The sequence below is a fragment of the Trachypithecus francoisi genome, unplaced genomic scaffold, assembly GCF_009764315.1.
Source record: "Trachypithecus francoisi isolate TF-2019V2 unplaced genomic scaffold, Tfra_2.0 Lachesis_group21, whole genome shotgun sequence".
Taxonomy (NCBI): domain Eukaryota; kingdom Metazoa; phylum Chordata; class Mammalia; order Primates; family Cercopithecidae; genus Trachypithecus; species Trachypithecus francoisi.
This window is the reverse complement of record NW_022681467.1, coordinates 46,621,320-46,647,255: the sequence shown is the minus strand read 5'-3', so window position 1 is coordinate 46,647,255 and position 25,936 is coordinate 46,621,320. Positions and strand designations below refer to the sequence as shown.

Here is a 25,936-nt window from a genome sequence, read left to right as displayed (position 1 = left end):
ACCCTCCGAGTGTGAACTGACGCCTTGTGTGTGATCTTTGTGCCCTCCTCAAGTTTGTACTTTTTACATTAAAGTTTACTTTTTAATTTTAAAAAAAGTTAGCCGGGAGTGGTGGTGGGCACCTGTAATCCCAGATACTTGGGAGGCTGAGGCAAGAGAATCAGTTGAACCCGGGAGGCAGAGGTTGCAGTGAGTTGAGATTGCACCATTGCACTCCAGCCTGGGCAACAAGAGTGAAACTCCATTGAAAAAAAAAAAGTTTTTATCTGTGGTTTAAAAAAATGACCAAAAACTTACCATCTTAACCATTTTTAAGCGTTCAGATCAGTAGTGTTCATATACTCACACCGTTGGGCCACCCATCTCCAGGACTCTTCTTCTTGCGTAACTGAAACTCTGTATCCATTAAACGCTAACTCTCTCCTCTTCCCCTAATCCCTGCAACCACCATTGCACTTTCTATCTCTGTGAATCTGACTGCTCTAGGTGCCTTATGTAAGTGGAATCATTCAGTGTTTGTCCTTATGTGACTGGATTATTTCACTTAGCATAATGTCCTCGGGGTTCATCCATGTTGTAGCCTGTGTCAGAATTTCCTTTATTTTTAAGGCTGAACAATATTCCATTATGCATATATTATGCATTTTGTTTATCTGTTCATCTGTCAGTGGATACCCAGGTTGCTTCCACTTTTTGGAAATTGCAAGTAATACTTCTATAAACATGAGTGTGCAAATATCTCTCCATAATCCTATTTTCAGTGATTTTGATATATACCCAGAAGTGGACTTGCTGGATCATATGGCAATTTTATTTTGAATTTGCTGGGGAACCACCATGCTGTTTTCCATAGCAGCCACGCATTTTACATTCCCACCAGCAATGCAGCCACGCATTTTACGTTCCCACCAGCAATGTAGCCACGCATTTTACGTTCCCACCAGCAATGCAGTCATGCATTTTACATTCCCATCAGTAATTGCAGCCACCCATTTTACATTCCCACCAGCAATGTACATGGGTTCCAGTTCCTCCACATCCTCACCTGTTATTTTCTGTTGCTTTGATAGTATCTATCCTCATGAGTGTATAATCCTGTCTACTTTTGATAGATGGGGGCATCTGAAATCTCCAAGCCTGAGGCAGCCAAATTTCGAGAAAGCATCAATAATTCAGGCTTCTCTCTGAGAAAAAGAGAAGTGAATCCCTTGTGAGATAACTCAAAAAATAATAATATTGAAGCTGGGAGAGAACTTACAGGTCTTCCAATTCAAGCCCTTCATTTTACAGATGGGAAAACTGAGGCCAGAGAGAAGGGGTGTTTAGCTCTGAGCACAATTTGAGCTGGAAACGAAGTGACAGCTTTCATTCCACCTCACCACACTGTGGCCCCGGTCCAAGATAAATTTGCCTCAGTATTTGACAAGAAGGTTGTTCTTTCTGTCTGAAGGCAGAGTGCCCATGCGACTAAAGACAGTATTTACAGTTGTCAGGGCAGCGGCAAAGATGCAGCTGACGCCTCCAGGGCTGGGTGGGGCTCCATGGTTACAGTCTGGGTGGGGCTCTTGCTCACCCTGGTCTCTGGCTGGAGCAACACTGGGGTGGGGATGGGTGGGGGTCTCTGCCTGAAAGTTGCTGGCACATTCAGAGCCCTGAGCAAGGACTGGTTCCAGATCCCACCTCCCTGGTGTCTGTGCACTCTGTATAGAGATCCACCTCCTTCCCACAGACCCGATGCCCCTCTGCAGAGAGAGGGCTACCAGGTCTTACTTATCTAAGAATCCCCAGCCCCTTGCCCCAATCCCAGCCCCAGCTCCAGGCTCTAGACATGACAGCACCTGAGAGCTGCCAGGCACCTGATAAGCCTCAGCATACAGCTGAGCTTAGAAAAGGCTGACTGCACACACCTGGGAACCACAAGCCCCTCTGCTCTTCAATCCCTAGAGAGGCAACAGAGCCGAACCCTGATTCTAGAGCCTGGGTTCCAATCCCACCTCTGACACCTGCCACAGCAGGGACCCAGGGCAAGCCCAGTAACCTCTGCCTCAGTTTCTTCATCTGTAAAGCAGGGATAATAATAGTACTCACCTCATAAGCTGATCTTGTGAGTTAAATGAGTTAATATTTATGCAGCTGTTAGAACTGGCTCACAGTTCACAACAATTGCTACGGTTGTGGTGGTTGGGATGTATTTATTTTAATGTCCATTAAGAGAAAAACTAAACCAGTACAGAAAATCTAAGATTTCATAGACATTATTGCTATAAAACAAAAGAGACTAAAGTTTTTTAACAACAACAAGAAAATGGATTTAAAGAACGTGTCTTTTTAAAGCACAAGTGTGTACAGAATGACAAATGTTTTAAAGTGATCTAGCGCCCCCTCCTGGTAACGGAACGCAGCTGTCCTGCCAATTCTCCCACTCTGAAGCTGCTGAGGTCAGCACTGTCACTCACTTCCCTCCGGGGACTGACCTAGGAGAAGAGTTGGTCCCATGGGAAGACAGGATACTCCACATGGCCAGACCTGAGAAATGCATCCCTGCAGTGCTGAAGGAGCTCACCGGTGAGCCCACCCACCTTGCCGCCGCTGTTCAATAGTTAAGGAAGTGCTCAAAGCTGGAAGGCGACTCAAACTTGGTCAGCCCCCACTGTGCCCACCCTGTGATCCCTCTCCGGTTTCCCAGCCCTGCACAGTCCTGCCACAGGCTGGTTTTCTCCTAGGAACGTCTGCAGGCTTCAGGAAGCCACAGGGGAAACCCCTCCGAGGAGGCTCTCCTGCTCCCGCAGGGGTGTCCTGCGGAGCCCTGCTGGCCCAGTCGCAACAGAAGGAAGGAGTCTCCTTGGCTGGACCCCTGGGCTTTACACACCACACCGCCCAGTCCTCGGGAAGTCCGCAGAACACAGCCCACACTTCTCACAGTGGCCTGGCCCTGCGTCCTCTAGCCCTGACTTTAGCCTGTCCCCTCTCTCTCCCTCCCTGACTCCAGCCACACTCGCCTTGCCTCTTCCTCAAACACACAGAGCTCTGTCCCACCTCGGAGCCTTTGCCTTCGCCGGTGCCTCCACCTGGGCTGTCTCCACCCAGACCCCTCAGGACTTGCTCCCACCCGCAGGTCTGCACCTGCTCCCATCTCCCTCGAGGGTCCTGCTGGTGTCAGCCCCCACCTCCCCATGCCACTGTCCTGTCTCATTTCCTTCACGCCAGTCCCAGCAGTGCAATTGCTGTCTGTCTTTCCCCAAGTCTCGTCTATTGCTCCCACCAGCTGTGAGCTCCCAGGAAACAGGTGCCACTCCTGCTCAGCTCGCTCCACATCGCCAGCCCACATTGTTCCGCAAACGTGTGTTGAAGAGATGAACACTAGCCTCACTTTGCACACAAGGGAACTCAGAAAAGTGGAGTGACTTGCTTAAGGACAGACAGAAGTGTCTCCAAAGGTCTTGCCCTTGACCTGTGCCACACAGCCCAAGTTCAGCATGGCCTCTGAGTAGGGTAGGTCATCCCCCAGTGAAGTAAATTTTCCTATTTGAGGGGGTTGTCGCTGGCCTATGAACCCTCCCACATCACTGACTCTGGTGACGTCACGCAGGCGAGATTTAGTCATCGGGTCAGCTGCATATGGTGCAATCCCTGAGCCCGTGATTCATTCATTCCGACTGACATTTGCAAAGAATGTGTAGACACAATATAAGTGGAACGTTTCACTCACAGGGAAGAGGAACGGGTTACTCATTCCTTTAGCCACTAAATTGGCAAGTGAATTTTTACTGCCTCTGAGAGCTGGAGACAAAGGAGGGGCCTATTCTAGATGTGCTTCTAGGCATACTCAAGGACTCAGACACATCACACAGGGTTTTTTTTTTAAGAGTCATCAAATATTCCAAACTCTATTCAGACCGTAAGATGGTTGCCAGAGTGATTCAATCAATCATTCCACAAATAAACAAGGAAAGCATATAGTATGTCAGATGGTGATGAAGCCATGGAGAGAAACAAAGCGGGGAAGCCTGAGAGGAGATGCAATTGTAATTGGTATGTTTTGATTTTAAATTATTTAAGTTGGCCTGGCACAGTGGCTCACGCTTGTAATCCTAGCACTGTGGGAGGCCGAGGCGAGAGAATTGCTTGAGGTCAGGAGTTCAAGACCAACTTGGCCAACACAGTGAGCCCCGTCTCAAATTTAATCATAAAAAAAAATAAAATAAATAAATATGTGATTTAAGTAATGAAGAAAGGTCTCCCTGAGAAAGCGACATTTGGGCAAAGTGGAAGGAACAGCCCATGTAAAGGCCCTGAGGACCACGCCTGATGTGTTGGAGGCACAGACATAAGACAGCGTGATAGGGGCAGGGCAAGCAGGGTGGTGAGGCTGGAGAGGAAGAGGGCAGATTGGAGTCCTCTGGGCAATGTGACTTTTACCCTGAGTGAGATGACAGCCAGCGTAGGCTGGTTTCCTGTTTGATTTTTTTCTAGAGACAAGGCCTTGCTCTGTTTTTCAGGCAGAGTGCAGTGACATGCTCAGCGATCACGGCAGCCTCCAACTCCTGGGCTCAAGCAATCCTCTGGCGTCAGCCTCCTGAGTGGCTGAAGCCACAGGCATGCACCACCATGCCTAGGTTATCGTGTGGTGTGTCTGTGTGTGTGTGTATATGTATGTGTGTAGAGATGGGGTCTCGCTATGTTGCTCAGGCTGGTCTCAAATTCCTGGCCTCAAGCGGGAGTCACAGGCATGTACCACTGCAGCAGGCCAGAAGGGGGGCGTTTTGAGCACAGGTGTAAAAAGACACCCCTGAGGTGTTAATACGTTCCCTCTGGGAACAAGAGACCGGAGAGGAGGTGACTTTAACAGTTCAGCTGAGAGGGGATGGTATGTGGACCAGGTAGGTGATGAGAAGCAGGAAGATTCTGCATGTTTTGAAGGTAGAGCACATAGGGTGTTGATGACAAATGGAATGTGGGAATAAGAAAAAAGAGAGGGGCCGGGCGCGGTGGCTCAAGCCTGTAATCCCAGCACTTTGGGAGGCCGAGACGGGTGGATCACGAGGTCAGGAGATCGAGACCATCCTGGCTATATGGTGAAACCCCGTCTCTACTAAAAATACAAAAACTAGCCGGGCGAGGTGGCGGGCGCCTGTAGTCCCAGCTACTTGGGAGGCTGAGGCAGGAGAATGGCGGAAACCCAGGAGGCGGAGCTTGCAGTGAGCTGAGATCTGGCCACCGCACTCCAGTCCGGGCGACAGAGCGAGACTCCGCCTCAAAAAAAAAAAAAAAAAGAAAAAAGAGAGGGGCCAGGAGCAGTGGCTCGTGCCTGTAATCCCAGCACTTTAGGAGGCTGAGGTGGGTGGATCACAGGAGTTCAAGACCAGCCTGGCCAACATAGTGAAACCCTGTCTCTACCAAAAATAAAAAAATTAGCCAGGTGTGGTGGTGGGTGCCTGTAATCCCGGCTACTCAGGAGGCTGAGACAGGAGAATTGCTTGAACCTGTGAGACAGAGGTTGCAGTGAGCTGAGATCACAGTACTGCACACCAGCCTGGGCAACAAAGCGAGAGTATGGAAGAAGAAAGAAGAAGGAAGAAGGAAGAAGAAGGAAGAAGAAGAAGAAGAAGAAAGAAGAAAGAAAAAAGAAGAAAAGAAGAAGAAGAAGAAAGAAGAAGAAGAAGAAAGAAGAGAAAAGGAGGAGGAGGAGAGGAAAAGGGGAAGGAGGAAGAGGAGGAGGAGGAAAAGGAGGAGGAGGGGAGAAAGAGGAGAAGGAGGAAGAGGAGAGGAGGAAAAAGAAAAGAAAAAAAAAAGAAAGAGAGGGGTCAAGAACAATTCCAAGATTTGTGGCCTCGGCACCTGAGAGGAGGGAGGTGCCACTTTCGGAGCAGGGGATGGCCGTAGGAAAAGTGGGTTTGGGAAGGTGGGCTCAGGGGAAGTTTAACATGTCAAACCAAAATTCTTTGGACTCGTAAAGATCAAGATGATCCCGGCCGGGCGCGGTGGCTCAAGCCTGTAATCCCAGCACTTTGGGAGGCCGAGGCGGGCAGATCACCAGGTCAGGAGATCGAGACCATCCTGGCTAACACCGTGAAACCCTGTCTCTACTAAAAAATACAAAAAAATAGCAGGGCGAGGTGGCGGGCGCCTGTAGTCCCACCTACTCGGGGAGGCTGAGGCAGGAGAATGGCGTGAACCCGGGAGGCGGAGCTTGCAGTGAGCTGAGATCTGGCCAGTGCACTCCAGCTTGGGTGACAGAGCGAGACTCCGTCTCAAAAAAAAAAAAAAAGATCAAGATGATCCCAAAATGATTATTCACAGAAACCCAAACATCAGCCCAGCACCAGGGGAAACTGCTCAAGTGGTCTGCAAGCAGAAAGGGAAAAATTTTAAATGGGTGTGCAGAAACTCATGCTGGAATGAAAGAAGAGATTTAAAAAACTGCTAGAGAAGAGAAAAGAATGTGCCCCAAGGACAAGAGCATTGCTGGAGAAGGTAGCGCAGGGAGCCCTCCCTCCCCGCACAGAGTCGGGACAAGCACAAAACCTCCTTGCTTAATCAGCTCCCACTTCTGGTGCCATTAAACCACAAAACCAGAAAGGAGGCGTCTTCTACTCCGCAGCTTCTAATGAATGCCCTTGGGAAGGATCCCAATCAATAAGGAGTTGGGAACAAAAAGGGCAAAGTCCCTTAAACAGCCCAGAGTGTCTCAAAGCCTGACAGTCTCCTCTCGGCAGAAACAGTCTCAATGGCAGCTGCCTTGAACGGACGTCTCTCACATCGTACAGCGCCCGCCCTCAAAGGTGACTAACGGTCCCGTTAAAGCCTGAAGACAAGCATCTTACATTGTTCAGATTAGCCCCCGCTCCTAGCGACAGCAGGAACCGTTTCTGGACAGTTTTAAATAAAAACAAGAGGGCCTGGTGCCAGGGGAAGTGAGAACTGCAATCCCTGTCAACTGTCACTTTTCCCGACAGTGATGTGGAATGAATGGGTGGCAGCAGATGTGGCTCCTCAGACCCAGTGACCTGGGGCAGAGAAGCCCAGAGGGGACCTGGACATATCGTCAGAGGTTCCAAGATGGGACTGACCAGGAGGTGTGTGGATGCCACAAATCCCAGGGACAAAGAAAGATGGTCCTTCTGGGAGTGTGAAGATAAATATGGGCAAAGTTAGCAGAGTCCTCCCTTGGGGCCAGAAGCCTCTAGAATTGCATTTCTGTATGGGGACATCTTTTGTTTCCAGCTGCGCAGAGTCTGCCTTGACTTCTTCTGCACATACAACCTGGATTTTAGTGTGGAGAACTATGTTAATCATGTCTTTTTATTATGTATTTTTGCTGCTTTGACATCTTGGGACCTTGCTGACCCAGAAAGGACATTCCCTCCCATGATTAGCCAGTTCCTAGAGATAGTACACAATTGGACTGTGAGCATGTATTTCAAATACAAACCAACCAATCCAGAGCCCACACCCAAAGCACCTCCTCTACTGGGCTGTCACACTCCTAGCACTGTCCGCCTGCCCTAAGGTCACTAACACCCCGAGCCACCAGACAACGAGGGAGCAACCCAACACCCCCAGAGCTCATTGAAATTATTCAGATGAGCTGATCCTAAGCCTGCCTACCCTGTGTCATCTATTCCTTCCCACAACCACAGCAGGAAGCTTTCTGCCTGTTTTTCCCTGGAAACCTCTGCCTCCTGACCAACCATGATACTTCCAGGTGTGACTTCTCCATGGTGTATCATGCCCCATCCTCTTGGGATCTGTGTATACAACACTCTTTTCTTTCTTTCTTTTTTTTTTTTTTGGAGACAGGGTCTCACTTTGTTGCCCAGGCTGGAGTGCAGTGCAGTGGTGCAATCACAGCTCACTGCAGCCTCAACCTCCCAGGCTTAAGTGATCCTCCTACCTCGGCCTCCCGAGTATCTTGGACTCCAGGTGTGCACCACCACGCTTGGCTGATTTTTTTAAGAGGCAGGGTCTTGCTATATTGTCCAGGCTGCTCTCGAACTCCTGGTTTCAAGCAATCTTCCCACCTTGGCCACAATATTTTGAGTAACAGGCATCTCCTGATCTGTTGGTCTGTTGGTCTCTTTTTTTTTTTTTTTTTTTTGAGACGGAGTCTCGCTCTGTCACCCAGGCTGGAGTGCAGTGGCCAGATCTCAGCTCACTGCAAGCTCTGCCTCCCGGGTTTACGCCATTCTCCTGCCTCAGCCTCCCAAGTAGCTGGGACTACAGGCGCCCGCCACCACACCCGGCTAGTTTTTTTGTATTTTTTTTTTTAGTAGAGACGGGGTTTCACCGTGTTAGCCAGGATGGTCTCGATCTCCTGACCTCGCGATCCGCCCATCTCGGCCTCCCAAAGTGCTGGGATTACAGGCTTGAGCCACCGCACCCGGCCGGTCTCCTCATTTCTAAATAATAATAAAGCCTACATTTTAAAACAAGAACCCCCTCTCCCCAACTTGCAGGCCATAGGACTGGATCGTGCTGACCCCATTTACCCAATCCCCAGTCCAGATCCAGGGGTGGGCATGTGGCTGAGGCCTGGCCAATCAGAATACCCCAGCCCTGCTCGCTACAGTTTGCCCAGTGAGAACCCATCCTGGGTCCATAGTTAGACCAGCTGGGAAAGAGTGGCTGCCAGGATGGGCTCCACTCTGCCCTGCTCTCAGCTTCATTCTCAAGCAGGTGCTCCGGGGCGGGGGGCAGCCCACAGGCCCACTTGACTGAACAGCAACACAGTCAACTGGTGTTATTTCTCCTGCTGTGCTGAGCTGCTCAGGTGCAGGAATAGACTGGGAAGTTGGGTTTCATCAAGTCTGGGGTTTTGCCGAGAAACAAGGGCACAGAGTGAGCAAGGAAGGGATTCCAGTGGTGGGTGATGAAATCTCAGCTGGAATAGAGGAGAGTGAAAACATGAACAGGGTGCAGTGTGCAGGAAGTGGGATCAGGGATTGTAATGGGAATGGGCAGGGTGCAGTGTGCAGGAGGTGGGATTGGGGATTGTAATGGGAATGGGCAGGGTGCAGTGTGCAGGTGGTCAGATCAGGGATTGTAATGGGCAGGGTGCAATGTGCAGGTGGTGGGATCGGGGATTGTAATTGGCAGGGTGCAGTGTGCAGGCGGTGGGATTGGGGATTGTAATGGGAATGGGCAGGGTGCAGTGTGCAGGTGGTGGGGTGGGGGATTGTAATGGGCAGGTGGTGGGATCAGGGATTGTAATGGGCAGGGAATTACAATGGGAAGGGAAAGTCTAGTGTGCAGGTGGTGGGATCGGGGATTGTAATGGGAATGGGCAGGGTGCAGTGTGCAGGTGGTGGGATTGGGGATTGTATTGGGCAGGGTGCAGGGTGCAGGCAGTGGGATCAGGGATTGTAATGGGTGGGGTGCAGTGTGCAGGCGGTGGGATGGGGGATTGTAATGGGTGGGGTGCAGCGTGTAGGCGGTGGGATCAGGGATTGTAATGGGCAGGGTGCAGTGTGCAGGCAGTGGAATTGGGGCAGCAATGTCATAGGTCAAGATGTTGCTGGAATTAAGGCTGTGGAGGGAATTCGTTGAAAGGCTACGGGGTGGGCACAGTGGCCCACACCTGTAATTCCAGCACTTTGGGAAACCAAGATGGGTGGATCACCTGAAGCCAGACGTTCAAGACCAGCCTGATCACCACGGTGAAACCCTGTCTCTACTAAAAATACACAAATTAGCCAGACATGGTGGCGGGCACTTGTAATCCCAGCTACTTGGGAGGCTGAGGCAGAAGAATCACTTAAACCTGGGAGGTGGAAGTTGCAGTAAGCAGAGATTGGGCTATTGCACTCCAGCCTGGGAGGCAAGAGCAAAACTCCGGTTCAAATAAAAAGAAAAAAAAAAAAAAAAAGGCTAGAGACAGGTAGATCCAGGCTTGAGGACCCTGAAGCTTAATACTGCAAAGACCCTCTCTGGGAAAAAGATTACAAAATTATGAATATAAGATTGAGGGAGGCTGAGGCAGGAAGATCATTTAAGCCAGGAGTTAGAGGCTCCAGCCTGGATGACAGAGCAAGATGCTGTCTTAAGAAAAAAAACTCAGTCCTGAATGTGATCCTGCTGCTAGATCTAATTATCAGTTTATAGGAAATACAGAGGACAGAAGAACATGTTAAGCTACACAATGGAGCTGCAAAATCCAGACTGTGGGAAACACTACAGGACAAACAGCCACATTTCTTCAACAAACATACTGTCAAGGGAAAAGAAAAAATGGAAGGGAAAGTCTAGAGATTAAAAGATACATAAAAGACAAAAAAAGTTTAAAAAATAAAGATATACAGAAGATGTATCAATCAATTGGAATGTGTGGACTTTAAATACTCATTCAAACAAACAAGGGTTTTTTGGGTTTTTTTAATCCTAATATGGAGCCAATTGGAAATTCGAGCACTGACAGGATATTTAGTGTCATTAAAGAATTATTGTAGGCCAGGCTCAGTGGCTCACACCTGTAATTCCAGCACTTTGGGAGGCCAAGGTGGGAGGACTACTTTAGCCCAGGCGTCTGAGATCAGCCTGGGGAACATGGCAAGACCCCTTCTCTATGAGAAATACAAAAATTAGCCAGGCATGATGGCATGTACCAGCTACTTAGCAGGCTGAGGCAGGAGGATCTCTTGAGCTGGTGAGGTTGGCTGGAGAGATTGAGGTTGCAGTGAGCCGTGTTCACACCACTGCACTCCAGAGTGAGAAACAGAGGGAGAAGCTGTCTGAAAAAATAGTAAGTATTATTCTTCATTTTTAAGGTGGGTGCAGGAATTGTATTGTGACAGTTGCTTTTTTTTTTAACAGAGTCTTGCTCTGTAGCCCAGTGTGGAATGCAGTGGTGTGATCATGGCTCATTGCAGCCTTGGCGTCCTGGACTCAAGAAATTCTCCTGCCTCAGCCTCCAAAGTAACTGGGACCACAGGTGTGCACCACCATGCTCAGTTAATTTTAAAAAATTTTTGTAGGGGGAGGATCTTGCTGTGTTGCCCATGCTAGTCTCCAACTCCTGGGCTCAAGCAGTCCTCCCACCTCAGCTTCCTAATGTGCTGGGATTATAGATGTAAGCCATGGCACCCATAGATAGTTGCTTTTTTTAAAAAAAATCCTGGCCAGGTGCAGTGGCTCATCCCTGTAATCCCAGCACTTTGGGAGGCCAAGGTGAGCAAATCACCTGAGTTCAGGAGTTCAAGACCAGCGTGGCCAACATGGTGAAACTCCGTCTCTACTAAAAATACAAAAAATTAGCCTGGCGTGGTGCCAGACGCCTGTAATCCCAGTTACTCGGGAGGCTGAAGCAGGAGAATCACCTGAACCTGGGAGGCGGAGGTTGCAGTGAGCTGAGACTGCACCACTGCACTCCAACCTGGGCAAAAAGAGTGAAATTGCATCTCAAAAGAACAAAAAATCCTTATGTTTTAGAAATATTTATGGGTAAAATTATGTGGCAGTCAGAATTTTAAGATGATTTACAATTGCCCATGCCCTTGTGTGGGTGAGAATAAATAAATAAATAAATAAATAAATAAATAAATAAAAGAAGGGCAGTAGAAAGGCTCATTAAGCCAAAGATGAATTAAGATCTTTCCCTAGGAAAAATATCAACATCTTAGAAGATAGCTGGACCAATATGAAGAGGTAAATAAGAGCCAAAAGACCAAAATCTTAAAGGACAACAGACTACACCCAGGTCTCTTGGCTCCTACAGAGTTATCTGAAAAAGGGAGAACATCTGACTGCTACTGGGACCCAGAGAAATCTACCAGAGGAGAAAAGGTCAGATCTTGACAGACTGGAGCAGCCTCTGAAGATGGAGGCAAGATATGGAAAACTCTAAAAGCTGCAGAGAGAGAGAGCCCAAATAAAGAGCCAGAAGAGAACTGTCCCCTGGAGCTAGCTTGGTTCTGACTGGAGAGGAGAATATCACAGTAAAATATCAAAATTATTATTGGATGATTTCCAAGAGACAATTTTTCAGATGAAGACACAGGACTTGCCTGTGTCCAAAGAGAACAGGCTTGAAAACCTTATGCAATCCCAGCTCTAATGATAGGTTCAGTAAAGATAAGACAAATCAAAGAGGAACCACAGACTGAGTCGAAGCCTGGTTCAGAAGCGGGTCTGATGGGCCAGGCACAGTGGCTCGTGTCTGTAATCCTAGCACTTAAAGAAGGCCAAGGCGAGCAGATCACTTGAGCTCAAGAGTTCAAGACAAGTCTGAGCAACATGGCAAAAGCCCATCTCTACAAAAACTACAAAAATTAGTCGAGTGTGGTGACACAAGCCTGTGGTCCCAGCTACTCAGGAGGCTGAGGCAGGAGGTTGAGGCAGGAGGTTGAGCCTGGGAGGTTGAGGCTGCAGCGAGCTGTGATTATGCCATTGTACTCCAACCTGCAAGACAGAATGAGACCCTGTCTCTAAAGAAATTTATTTATTTATTTATTTATTTTATTTATTTTTTTCAGACGGGGTCTCACTCTGTTGCCCAGGCTGCAGTGCAGTGGTGTGATCTCGGCTCACTGCAAGCTCTGCCTCCTGGGTTCACATCATTCTCCTGCCTCAGCCTCCAGAGCAGCTGGGACTACAGGCACCCGCCACCATACCCGGCTAATTTTTTGCATTTTTAGTAGAGACGGGGTTTCACCGTGTTAGCCAGGATGGTCTCGATCTCTTGACCTCGTGATTTGCCCACCTCAGCCTCCCAAAGTGCTGGGATTACAGGCGTGAGCCACCGTGCCCAGCCAAGAAATTATAACAATTGAAAAAGTAACCTGTTTGTGGGAGATTTCTCCCAATTCAGGGGTCAGGCAATTACAGGCCACCACCCATTTTTTAAAATAAAGTTTTATTGGAACACAGCCATGCCCGTTTGTCTAAGTGTCGTCTATGGCCATTTTCACAGTGTAGCCATTGAGTTGTGTCGCTGCAGCAGAGATCAGATGGCTCGCAAAGTTGAAAGTATTTTTTTTCTGGCCCTTTACAGAACAAGCATCCTGACCCCTGTTCCAACCGGATTTACATTCATGGATTGTGGATGTGTAGACACGCAACACAGGCTGCCTTGCATCCTGATGAAGCTGGAACCAGTATTATTTTCTGCTTTTATCTTTAGCAATAATAACACGGGCCTAGATTATACCAGGAGGTGGGTGGTGGGTGTATCATTTTGCCTGTGTTTGGGGAACAGGGTCTGCTCAGGGCTGAAACTGGCTTATTTAGAAAAAGCCATGGGTACTGGGCTGGGGCTGCTATTTCCTCCTTGCATGATCTGTCAGCCTTTAAGAAGGCTCCTGGAGACTCCTTCGGCCTTTGAGATCCTAAAGGAATCATACCTGTTTAGGGTAAACAGCTCAGGTTGCAGCTACTGAAGGATCCTCTATCTGGCATCATAATGAGACTCCACATGGCTAAGACTGAACAGACAAGAAATTAGGGAAGATGAATTTGGACTCTAATTGTATTGGTCTTACAGCTCATAAGGGTAAGGGGGGCCGGGTATGGTGGCTCACGCCTGTAATCCCAGCACTTCGGGAGGCCGAGGCGGGCAGATCACGTGAGGTCAGGAGTTCGAGACCAGCCTCCCAACATGGTGAAACCCCGTCTCTACTAAAAATACAAAAAAAAAATAAGCCAGTCGTGGTGGCACATGCCTGTAATCCCAACACTTGGGAGGCTGAGGTAGGAGAATCGCTTGAACCCAGGGGGCAGAGCTTGCAGTGAGCTGAGATCACGCCATTGCACTCCAGCCTGGGCAAGAAGAGCAGAACTCTGTCTCAAAAAAAAAAGGGGGGGCAAGGGGATTTTAGTTCAGCCTTTAATTCCTTTGGATTTCAATTGTACCTTCAGTTACAAGGAATCTGGATGTTAATTTGTCCCAGGGAATATAATGAAGACTTTATATTCAAATATGAAATATACTGCTGGTTTTTATTATGAGAGTATATTTAATCTCATTACTAAACCTCTGATGAGTCACACTGGACAACAAAGCTGCACATAATTTGAGATGAGAAAGAAATAGGGAATTAATTGTCAGTGAAGAGCAGCCTTTGGGTTGAATGAATAAGCATGCCTTTCCAAGCCCACTGCTGGGCCACTCCGTCTAGGAGGTTCCGCAAGGAGCACTGACTGGTATTGGAGTTCAAGAAGGCAAGGCCAGGAATGGCTTCAGAGACCACTATTGCCCCATGGAGGCAAGCCACCCTTGGGTGTCCATAGGCCTAATAGCTATACCTAATGGGTCAAGAGAACCAAAGCTGGAAGGGAGAGTGTAGAAGGAGGACACCTATTTCCCATTCTTCCTGTTTGCTCAGAGGCACTTCCATTAAAACAGCAGCACTCAACTCCAATATGGCTGCACACTGGGCTCATCTGGAATCATGGGGCCACCTGATTTAGCAGCAATAAATATAAGACACCCAGTAAAATGTGCATTTCAGGTAAACAGCAAATACATTTTTAATATAAGTATCTCCCATGCAAGTTTTGGGACATACTTGCATCAAGAAAAAAAAAAAGGTGTTGTTTATCTGACATGCACATTTAACTGGGCATTCTGCAGTTTATCTGACAACCTTGGGAGGGGGGACTCTTTAGAAAAAAAAAATACCAATGTGACCAGGCACAGTGGCTCATACCTGTTATCCCACTACTTTGGGAGGCCAAGGCAGGAGGGTGGCTTGAGCCTAGGAGTTCGAGACCAGCTTGGGCAGTATAGTGAGACCTCATCTCTACAAAAAACAATTTTTTTAAATTAGCTGAGCATGGTAGGAGGTGCCTGTAGTCTCAGCTACTCGGGAGGCTGCTGTGGGAGAACTGCTTGAACCCAGGAGGTCGAGGTTGCAATGAGCTATGATTGTGCCACTGCACTCTAGCATGGGCAACGAAGGGAGACAGTGTCTCAAAGAATAAAAAACAAATAAATAAATTTTTAAATACCAATGTTTGACCCCTGAGATTCTGGCTTCATTGGGCTGGAATGCTGCCTGAGCAACAGTACTATTCAAAGCGCCCCCAAGTGGCGGGGCATGGTGGCTCATGCCTGTAATCTCAGCAGGCTGAGGCGGGTGGATCACCAGAGGTCAGGAGTTTGAGACCAGCCTGGCCAACATGGTGAAGCCCCGTCTCTAAAAAGACAAAAATTAGCCGAGGATGGTGGCGCAGGCCTGTAATCCCAGCTACTTGGGAGGCTGAGGCAGGAGAATTGCTTGAACCCGGGAGGTGGAGGTTGCAGTCAGTCCAGACTGCATTACTGCATTCCAGCCTGGGCGACAAAAGTAAAACTCCATCTCAAAAAAAAAAAAGCGCCCAAGCCATTTTGCTCTGCAGCTGAGGTAGAGTGGAGAGCGCTGCCCCAGAGTAAGTCCTGGCGTCTCTCTGCCTTGCTCCACCTTCTCACGCCCATCTAGGAAGGACGACTATTTGGCCAGCTGGTGAGTTTGAAGGAACTGGGCATGTGTGCTCTGCCTTGCCTCTTTCCTCATTTTAAGATCGGCCTGGGGGTGGGGGGTTGTCTGCTGAGCAGCCGGGCAGCTCTGTCCCTCTGGTGGTCCTGCAGGCTGGGACAGTATGTGTGTGGGAAAGGGTGGGACAGCATGTTAGCAAGACTGGCCATACCTAAGCATAGTCCCCAAATATTAGGTTGGTGCAAAAGTAATCGTGGTTCTTTCCATTACTTGTTTTTTTTGTTTTGTTTTGTTTGTTTTTGACACAGAGTCTCACTCTGTCACCTAAGCCAGAATGCAGTGGTGCCATCTCAGCTCACTGCAACCTCCGCCTCCTGGGTTGAAGAGATTCTCGTGCTTCAACCTCCTGAGTATCTGGGATTATAGGCGTGCACCACCACGCCCCAGCTAATTTTTGTATTTTTAGTAGAGACAGGGTTTCATCATGTTGGCTAGGCAGGTCTTGAACTCCTGGCCTCAAGTGATCCACCCGCTTTGGCCTCCCAAAGTGCTGGGATTCCAGGCATGCGCTACCACACCTGGCCCATGTTTTTGCCATTACTTTTAATGACAAAACCACAATACTTTTGCACCAACCTAATAGCTTTCTTACTCATAAAGGTAGAATTTTCATCGTTGTCTTCCTAACTCAAGCATCTTTCTCACTTGGTTCTGAACCCTCAGTATGAAAGAAACGGATGCGAAGCGGTGGCCCTCGAAAACCCCAACATCTGCTACCTCCTTTCCCTTTTTGTGGCTTGGCTAATTCGCTCACATTCTTCACGTCTCAGCTCAAAGGTCCTTTTCTCCAAGAGGCCTTCCCCAGACAAAGAAAGTCCCCTGGCAGTATGTATGCTTTCGTAAAACCCTCAGAATTCTTTATTTCTTTCTGGCCTACATGGAAACTGTCATTGACAAAAGAAGAATATCTCAACCTCAACACAATTGACGTTGGGGGTCCAGATAATTCTTTGTGGTGGGGGCTGTCCTGGACATTGTAGGCTGTTTAGCAGCATCCCTGGCCTCTCCCTGCTGGATGCCAGTAGCACCTCCCCTCCCCCACCCCAGTTGTGACAATCAAAACGTCTCCAGACATGGTGGAGTGCCCCACACTATATTATTGTGTTCAAGGTCAGCTGCATGAGTGCATGGCGTATGCAGTCACAGGGCCCCGTGCTCAGAGGGCCTTGTGCTTGGTTGAATGCTCTGCTGTTGTTGTGATATTCTTTTTGTTTGGTTGTTTTTGGTGCATATCTAATTTTATTAAAGCAGCCTTGATGACACCTTAATTTTAGGACTTCTGACTTCCAGAACTGTAAGACAATAAATGAGTGTTGTGGCATATCATTTTCAATTGCGTGACAATTTATTGGCTGGCAATGAAATTATTAATAGTTTTTGAACAGGGAACCTACAAATTATCTAGCTAGTTCTCACTGTATACCTCATTTTTTAACGCTACTCTCCTCATTTCAAAGCAAGGATGGGGGCTTTGGAAGAGCGAAGAATGTGTCTACCTTATTCACAGTGCTGTCTTCCAGGTGCTGGTGAAGGGAGGGTGCTCAAAAATATTTCAGGAAGGCAGGGAGTGATGGAGAAGTTCAATTTAGGCCCTGCAGCTACCCCTGGCTGAGAAACAGAAGGAAAGAATCACCTCGGTCCACTGGCATAAGCTGCTCTATTCATCAGCTAAGGCTGCAGGAACATTCTTCCAAACTCCTCAAGCGTGTCAAATGGCAAGTGTCCCCTGTGTGGTCTGTGGGTCTCTCCTTCAGCTCTCCATATGCCATGTCAGCTGGGCCGAGCAGAAATCCCCAGATGTAATAAGATAAGACCGGGTGAGAGCCTTAACACTGAATTTCTGAGCTCGGCTCATTCAAGGCAGCCTTTCACTTTGCATTAATTCTGGCCAATTTAGCTTGTCCTCCCATCTGAAAATCAGTCTACCAAGATGCAATTCTCATAGCCAGGGGAGCTAAGGTCAGCTAGGCAAGTATCTCTAACAGCAGGAAAATGCCATTTATAGTAAAACCATTTACAGTGGGGACTCAAATTTCAAACTAAATAATGAAGGGGAAAAAAATGTTTGATTGGGGCTGCATCTTGAAAACTGACACTAAAATTTCTAAGAACAAGCTTATTTCCTTTCACGGCTTTCTTCTGTAGGTTCACAGTTTGTAGGGCTTCCCGGGGGATGGGGTGGGGGATGGGAAAGAGCATGAGGAAGGTTCTGCGTTCCCCTATCATTATGTTTCTTGGTCTGGGAGGGAGATGGTGACAAAAGTGTGTTCAAGTTATGAAAATTTATCAAGCAGTACATTTAGAATTTGTGTATCTTTCTTTTTTAAAAATAGAGGCCGGGTCTCAGTATGTTGCTCAGGCTGGTCACAAACTCCTGGGCTCAAGTGATCCCCTCATCTTGGCCTCCCAAAGTGCTGGGATTACAGGTGTGAGTCACCACAGCCAGCCAGGATTTGTGCGTCTTTCTACATATAATTTCTTCAATTAAAGATTTTTTATAATGGTTCCAAATTTCAGGAACCTTGAATTACTTGCTTAATTCAAGAAGAAAGAAAAAAAAAGAAGAGGGAGACAGGAGAATGACAGAGTTTGTGAGGGAGAGTTGGACTGAGGGCATCACAAGGCAGTTAGGGGTTGAAATTGACATACCATTGGCTTCGATGATGGAGGAAGGGTCAAGAGCCGATGAAGGCAGGCAGCCTCTAGAAGCTGGAAAAGGCCAGGAACGAATCCTCTCCCAGAGCCTCCAGAAGAAAAGCAGCCCTGACCACACCTTGATTTTAGGACTTCTGACTTCCAGGATGGTAACAGGATAAACCTGTGTCAAGCCACTTCGTTTGTGGTAACTTGTTATGGCAGCAATAGGAAACTGACATACTTAGGTGCCATCACTTTTCATCTGTGCCTAACTGATCCCCTGCCTTTGTCCTTGCCCCATAATCTCCCTTTTTCACAGAGGGGCTGTAAGAATCTTGGTAATATAGAAACAGGGTCCCAGCACATTCTCCTCTTTTTTTGTTTTTTTTGTTTTTGAGATGGAGTTTTGATCTTTTGACCAGGCTGGAGTGAAGTGGTGCGATCTCGGCTCACTGCAACCTCTGCCCCCCTCAGCCTCCTGAGTAGCTGGGATTCAAGCAATTCTCCTGCCTCAGCCTCCTGAGTAGCTGGGATTACAGGCATGCACCACTACTGCCCGGCTAATTTTTGTATTTTTAGTAGAGACGGAGTTTCACCATGTCAGCCAGGCTGGTCCCAAACTCTTGACCGCAGGTGATCCACCCACCTCGGCCTCCCAAAGTACTAGGATTACAGGTGTGAGCCATCGTGCCTGGCCACATCCTCCTTCTTAAAACCTCCCATGGGTTTCCATGATCCTTAGAATAAGATCCAGACTCCTCACCATAGCCCATGATGCTTTGCACCATCTGGCCCCGGCCTCCCTCTTCCCATTCATTGTGCTCTGGCCTTAGCTGGCTTCTATGTGTCTTCCAACTCGAGATGCTCTTTCCAGTCTCAGAACCCTTGTACTTGCTGTTCCCCTTGCCTGAATGCTCTTCCCAGCTCCTCTCGTGGCTCCTGCCATCTCCTTCAAGCTTCTTGGCTGAAATGGCCCCTTGCCAGCGGTCTTCTCTGGCTACCATCCCAGCCCCCAGTCATTATTCCTTCTTGCAAATCACAATCTGTGATTGTATAACTGGTTATCTGTCCTCTTTCTCTTCTACTAGGATGTAAGGTTGTGTGGACAGATGCCCAGTCTGTCTTGTTCGTGGTTGTGTCCCTCTGTGCCGGGCATCAGTACCTGACCATTGGTAATGAGCGCTAAATATTTCTTAAATGAACCCGTTGTGTTTCCTTGGCATGACCGAAATGACTTCCCCATTGCATGTCCTCTACTTATAATAAGCACTCAGGTTCTAGTTCTGATAGAACAGAAGCAAATAAATGGGAAACTTGGGCCTCTGTGCAAGGTCAGGGTTGTCAAGCCGACAGACATGGGCAGACGTTTCTCTACAGAGCAACGGGCATGAGGATAAAATAAATAGCAGCTGTTGATTAATTAAATAGTCCTAAGCTGAGGCTGCAGTGAGCCAAGATCACACCAATGCACTCCAGCCTGGGAGAGAGAGAGAGAGACTCTGTCACCAAAAAAAAAAAAAAAAAAAGCAGCAGAAACAAAACACCTAGATAACTCACAACTTGCTGTTTTTTAAATTGTGAATAATTGAACTAAAGATTGGAAACCAGAGTCAGTGTCAATCCACGGTACTTCATAATAAACTATCCTATTTTTCACCCAAATTCTGGGCTTGCTTTTTGTTTGCTTGTTTGAGGTGGAATTTCACTCTTGTTGCCCAGGCTGGAGGGCAATGGCACAATCTAGGCTCACTGCAACCTCCGCCTCCCAGGTTCAACTGATTCTCCTGCCTCAGCCTCCTGAGTAGCTGGGACTACAGGCGTGCACCACCACATTCGGCTAATTTTGTATTTTTAGTAGAAATGGGGTTTCTCCATGTTGGCCAGGCTGGTCTCGAACTCCTGACCTCAGGTGATCCACCCACCTCGGAACACTGCCTGTGTAATACACCAGTGTCACACAGAGGATTCTCCAAGATTTCACTCTGGAGTTCCACATCTAGAAAGAAGGAGGCATACCAAATGTCTCAGAGTACATTTCTATTGTACCTGGAATACACTTCTGTGATTGTCAGAACATAGATTGCTTTCTACGCCCTGGCAGGGCATGAACACATATGAAGCAATTACCAAGTTTTGCTTAGAGTCAGTAAAGGATGACACTTAGGGAATGGGCTCTTCACCCAGAGCATCTGGATTCGAATCCCAAATAACACAGTACACGCTCAAAATATTAGCATTATTGTATTTAGAATAAAAACCAAACTATTATGGTCTACAATGTTTATGATGTTCCCTGCTTCTCAAACCTCACCCTGTCCCACTCTCCCTAATTGTTCGCAACCCAACTTGCCTCTGCAGTTTCTTGAATGGAACACTCCAAGTTTATTTGCCTTGGGGTCTTTACAGTTATTTTTCTCCCAGTATAGAATCGCTTCTTCAGATCTTTTGTAACTGGCTCTCTCTCACCTTTCAGGTTTTGGGTTTAATGTCATCTCTGACGCCTTCCATAATTAAGCTATTCAAAACATATCCCCTCCCCCACCCTAACATGTCACCGTTTCATTTCTTTTATGGCACTTATCAGTAATTTACTTGATTTATCTCCATTTAAATATGAACTTCCCTACAACAGGAAACCTTTTGCTCATTTTTATTCCAGAACCTAGAACAACAAGTACACTGAAGGCATCTGATGTTTGTTATGAAAAAGAAAAAAAAAAAATCAAGTTCAGGCTGGGCATGGTGCCTCACACCGGTAATCCCAAACACTTTGGGAGGCTGAGGTAGGAGGGCTGCTCGAGCTCAGGAGTTTGAGATCTGCCTCGGCAACATACTGAGACCCCCACAGCTACAAAAAATTTTAAATTAACAAATGGCTAGGCATGGTGGCACACACCTGTAATCCAAGCTACTTGAGAGGCAGAAGTGGGAGGATCACTTGAACCCAGGAGGTTGAGGCTGCAGTGAGCTGTGATCACAGCACTACACTCCAGCTTGGGCGACGAAGCAAGACTTTGTCTCAAAAAAAAAAATTGCGTTCAAATCCTATCTCACCATAAAAACCTAGCTACAATCCCCAGAGAAAACCAAATTTCAAATACTAACATATGCCAGGCGCAGTGACTCACGACTGTAATCCCAGCACTTTGGGAGGCTAAGGTGCACAGATCACCTGAGGTCAGGAGTTCAAGACCGGCCAGGCCAACATGGCGAAACCCCATCTCTACTAAAAATAGAAAAATTAGCTAGGTGTGGTGGCAGGTGCCTGTAATCCCAGCTACTCGGGAGGCTGAGGCATGAGAATCGCTTGAACACGGGAGGTGGAGGCTTCAGCGAGCCAAGATTGTGACACTGCACTCAGGCCTGAGGGATAGAGCGAGACTTTGTCTCAAAAAAAAAAAAAACAAAAAACAAAAAACTGAAATATACCCAGGTTGTGTACTGGGTAGTTGTCATATTTTTTTTTTTTTTTTTTTTGAGACGGAGTCTCGCTCTGTCGCCCAGGCTGGAGTGCAGTGGCCGGATCTCAGCTCACTGCAAGTTCTGCCTCCTGGGTTCATGCCATTCTCCTGCCTCAGCCTCCCGAGTAGCTGGGACTATAGGCGCCCGCCACCATGTCCAGCTAATTTTTTGTATTTTTTTTTTTTTTTTTGAGACGGAGTCTCGCTGTCGCCCGGGCTGGAGTGCAGTGGCCGGATCTCAGCTCACTGCAAGCTCTGCCTCCCGGGTTCACGCCATTCTCCTGCCTCAGCCTCCCGAGTAGCTGGGACTACAGGCGCCCACCACCTCACCCGGCTAGTTTTTTGTATTTTTTTTTTAGTAGAGACGGGGTTTCACCATGTTAGCCAGGATGGTCTCGATCTCCTGACCTTGTGATCCGCCCGTCTCGGCCTCCCAAAGTGCTGGGATTACAGGCTTGAGCCACCGCGCCCAGCCAGTTGTCATATTCTTAACAGCCCATCTTTTGAAAAATATTTCACTATTTGGGAAAATCCCACATCAGGAGTTCTGTCTTCCTATTGTAGATATAAAAACACAAATTCCCAGCCTCTCTTGCAGCTAAGATGTAGGCATGTAATTAGACTCTGCCTACCAGACACCGTCATAAGGTTTCACTCAGAAAATAATGTAGTGACTCTGCTTCTCGACATACGGACTGTGGCTGAAGTGTTGGGCTTTCTGGGACAGCAGGGGGGCCACGTCAAGTGAAACTGGTGAGACTGTAGTGGCAGTTTCCTTCGGTACTTTATAGAGCAGTACAACAAAGACACTGTTCTCCTAAGGCCAGTTTTGTGCATGATTTCAGGCATCATTCCTAGAAGTATAGGCTTGAATCTGTCCCCAAAATTCTCAAAGTACCTCCTATCACTTCAGTAAATCCTTTTCCCACTTAGCCAGTGAGCTCTTGCCTGTCCCCAGTGACAACCAGGTTTATAGGAACCACAACTGTCTATAACTTTAGGACATCAATCTTTAGAACATGAAATCATTTCTGTGTCTCGCTATTTGTTTCCTGATATGTATCAGAATCAGCTGTCACTGGAAGGAGATGAAAAACACAGGCCAGCCATCTTTGTTCTCCACTCCAGGTCTCAGTCATTTACTTCCATAACTTGTTGGGAGGAACAGTCATAAGAGGCCTGCTTCATCTTTGGAAGAGAAGGGCATACCATACTTGAGGTACACCTGTTCAAAGAATGAGTTACAATGTTTCACAGTTAAAAAGTGATCACTAATTTTGAATTTGTTAAATACCACCCTCTGATAACAACACAAGATTCTATAGCAGAAATTGCAAACTGCTAAGTAAATCTGGTCTGCAGAGGGTTTTTCTGGCCTATGATGCATTTAAGCTTTAAAAAAAAAAAGGTTAACAGAGATACAAAGATTTTGTAGTTATAGCTGTAATTTCTGCCATTCTTTACAAACAACAGCACCCACTGATGATTATGAGTCTGCACGCAGCAAGTAGTGAAGGAACAGGCCCCCTTTTGACAGGCTATCAGTTCAACTGGCCACTGATAGGCACTCACAAATCAAATTTTTACTTATAATGTTGTTGTCTATATTGGAAGTTGGGGAGACTACCTACTATTTTATGAAAATGTTAAGTAAACAAACACAAAAACAAATTTTACATTAGTATAAAATGGTGGAATAAAAAAGATTAAATCAAAAGAGAAAAGGCAAATTAAAGGGGGAGAGGCAAAGGGTTGGGACTTCGACTTAAAGATTCCAAAGCAAGTCAAACCATAGTATGCAATTTACACAATGCTATATGTGTGCAACATAAGGTGGACCATGAAACTAACTTTAAGAAAACAGTAGCAATTTATAAGAGGCACTGACAGACTACAAAAGTGGTTTCCTTTATTTTGGTAAACTTTAAAGATCTAGGGTGGGCGTGGTGGTTCACGCCTGTAATCCCAGCACTTTGGGAAGCCAAGGCAGGCGGATCACGAGATCAGGAGTTCGAGACCAGCCTGACAAACCTGGTGAAACCCCTCTGTACTAAAAATACAAAAATCAGCCAGGCGTGGTGGCGTGCGCCTGTAATCCCAGCTACTCAGGAGGCTGAGGCAGGAGAATCGCTTGAACCTGGGAGGCAGAGGTTGCAGTGAGCTGAGATCGCACCACTGCACTCCAGCCTGGGCAATAGAGCGAGACTCTGTCTCAAAAAAAAAAAAATCTCATTTTGATACTAATTCAAAATGCCAAATAAAAGGACCCCCTTTCTGAATAATTAAAACAATTTACATTTTAAATATGTATTTCTGTAGGATGTATTCTATCATCTGAAATATTAATAAGATCCAAGAATTTCTTAACTAAACAGTAAACAGATCCTAAATATATAATCTGTGAAAATGATTTAGAAAGCACTTTGATGGGGGAGGTGGAAAATAAGGACAGCTAAATGATCTGCAGTTTAAAATACAAATTCCTGTCACGTTACATCTCACATGTACAAGACACCCTCCGTGTGCTGGAAAAAAAAATGATAGTTCTCAGAAACAGTATAAACCATTAATAAGTCATCCAATACAAAACAATTTTTAAAACTCCTTATAAAAAAGGAGTCCATGTATTCACAGATACTGTAGAATCCCCAGCTCCTATGCATATTATTGAAAAATTCAAATAAATGTATCTTCGAGGCATTACGGCAATCCACATCTTTCCCATCAGACTATAACGGTCACCTTAGTACTGCGGAAATGTTCCATCGATTTTGGCAGCCCAGGCCATGAGGCCCCCCACAACATCCCGAACTGTTAAAGTGTCTAACTCTTGAGCTGCTGCTAAGGACTGGAGGACCTTCACGGCTTTCTGTGAGTCATTTCCCAGTTTGCAAATCACATAAATGGGGACAGCAGCCTCTTCCTGTGTGCCCTGCTTCCCTTCCCAGATTGCTTCTTTTAAGAGTTTCAGGCTCTCCGCATCCCTGCGTTCCAAATGTTTCAGAGGGATGTGTAGGGCATGAGGCAAACGACAAATGTCCACCTCCACCTGAGGCCTGACGTCCAGCAACAGGTGGGATGCCCCAGAATCCAGAAGTCGCTTATAGTCGGTGACAGAAATACGCTCCTCTGGGCTCAGTAATTGCAGGGAGCGGCATTTATCAGTGGCTGAGGAGCCACAGAAGGCTTCATAGTCCAGCAGATCAGTCACAGTGGGCCGTTCCCCGCAAACTGCACAGTCAAGCCTGCGGCTCCGCAGCCGAATACAGCGGAAATGCCCTCGCAGGGCATCAAAAAGCAACAGACTGCCACTGTAAGAGGGGCCCAGACCCGCAGCGATTTTCAGCACTTCCAAGGCCTGTAGGCAGCCCAGGACCCCAGTTACGACACCAAGCACCCCGCCGTCCGCGCAGTTGGTCACTGTCTCCGCTGGGGGTGGCTGGGGGAATATGCAGCGATAGCAAGGCCCACCGTCATAATGGTAGACTGTGATTTGGCCCTCGAAGCGCAAGGCACTGGCAGACACGAGGGGCCGACCCGCCAGCACACATGCGTCATTAATCAGGTAGCGAGTGGGCACGTTGTCCGAACAGTCGGCCACCACATCATATCGGCGGACCAGGTCTAGGGCAGTGGCTGGCGTAAGGGCCTGAGTGTACGGCACGCATTCCACTGCCGAATTGAGGCGGCGCAGCGAGGCGGCGGCCGAAAAGGCCTTGGCCTGGCCAGCCAATGCCTCTCCATGCAGCACTTGGCGGGCGAGGTTGCTCATCTCTACCACGTCATAGTCCACAAGGCCAAGGCGACCCACGCCAGCCGCCGCCAAATACTGCGCCAGTGGACAGCCAAGCCCACCGCAGCCCACGACTAGCACGGACGCGGTTGCCAGGCGCAGCTGTCCGTGCACGCCCAGCTCCGGCAGCACTAGCTGCCGGCTATAGCGCAGAATCTCATCTCGGGAAAGAGCGGCCTTCGGCGGCAGCGGCGACACCGGAACCAGCCGTCCTGGCCGCGGTTCCTGCTCCGCCAAAAGGGCCGACGCCAGTTTCTGCTTCAGGGAATTCAATTCCTCCTCACGTTGGGAAACTTCAGCCTGTAAGGCGAGTACCTCCTCCCGGGAAGCCATGGCGACCTCTTCCGGAAGGTGTCCTGAAAGGCATTTCCACTTCCGGCTTCTGTTTCCTAGCGACTGGGATAAACTAAAAAACTTTATGGAGCTTGGGAAAAGGTGATTAATAGATATTTACTTCCTGAAGAAATCTTCAGATTAAACTTTAAAGATGTATACGTCCTGAATATTTGTAATTGAACCATACAATGGCTCTAGAAGAACTAGCGCTCAATCACACAGATCATCCCCCGCTTCCAAAT

The 25,936-nt window shown here is 47.6% G+C and overlaps 1 protein-coding gene across 1 annotated transcript; it reads right to left on the bottom strand.

Moving 5' to 3' along the window:
* Positions 1–22,717: 22,717 nt before the first annotated feature.
* Positions 22,718–25,873, bottom strand: MOCS3 (molybdenum cofactor synthesis 3). Its single transcript, XM_033186737.1, has one exon. It carries the CDS (start codon positions 25,689–25,691, stop codon positions 24,309–24,311), a length of 1,383 nt encoding a protein of 460 aa, XP_033042628.1. The 5' UTR covers positions 25,692–25,873; the 3' UTR covers positions 22,718–24,308.
* Between the last annotated feature and the right edge of the window lie 63 nt (positions 25,874–25,936).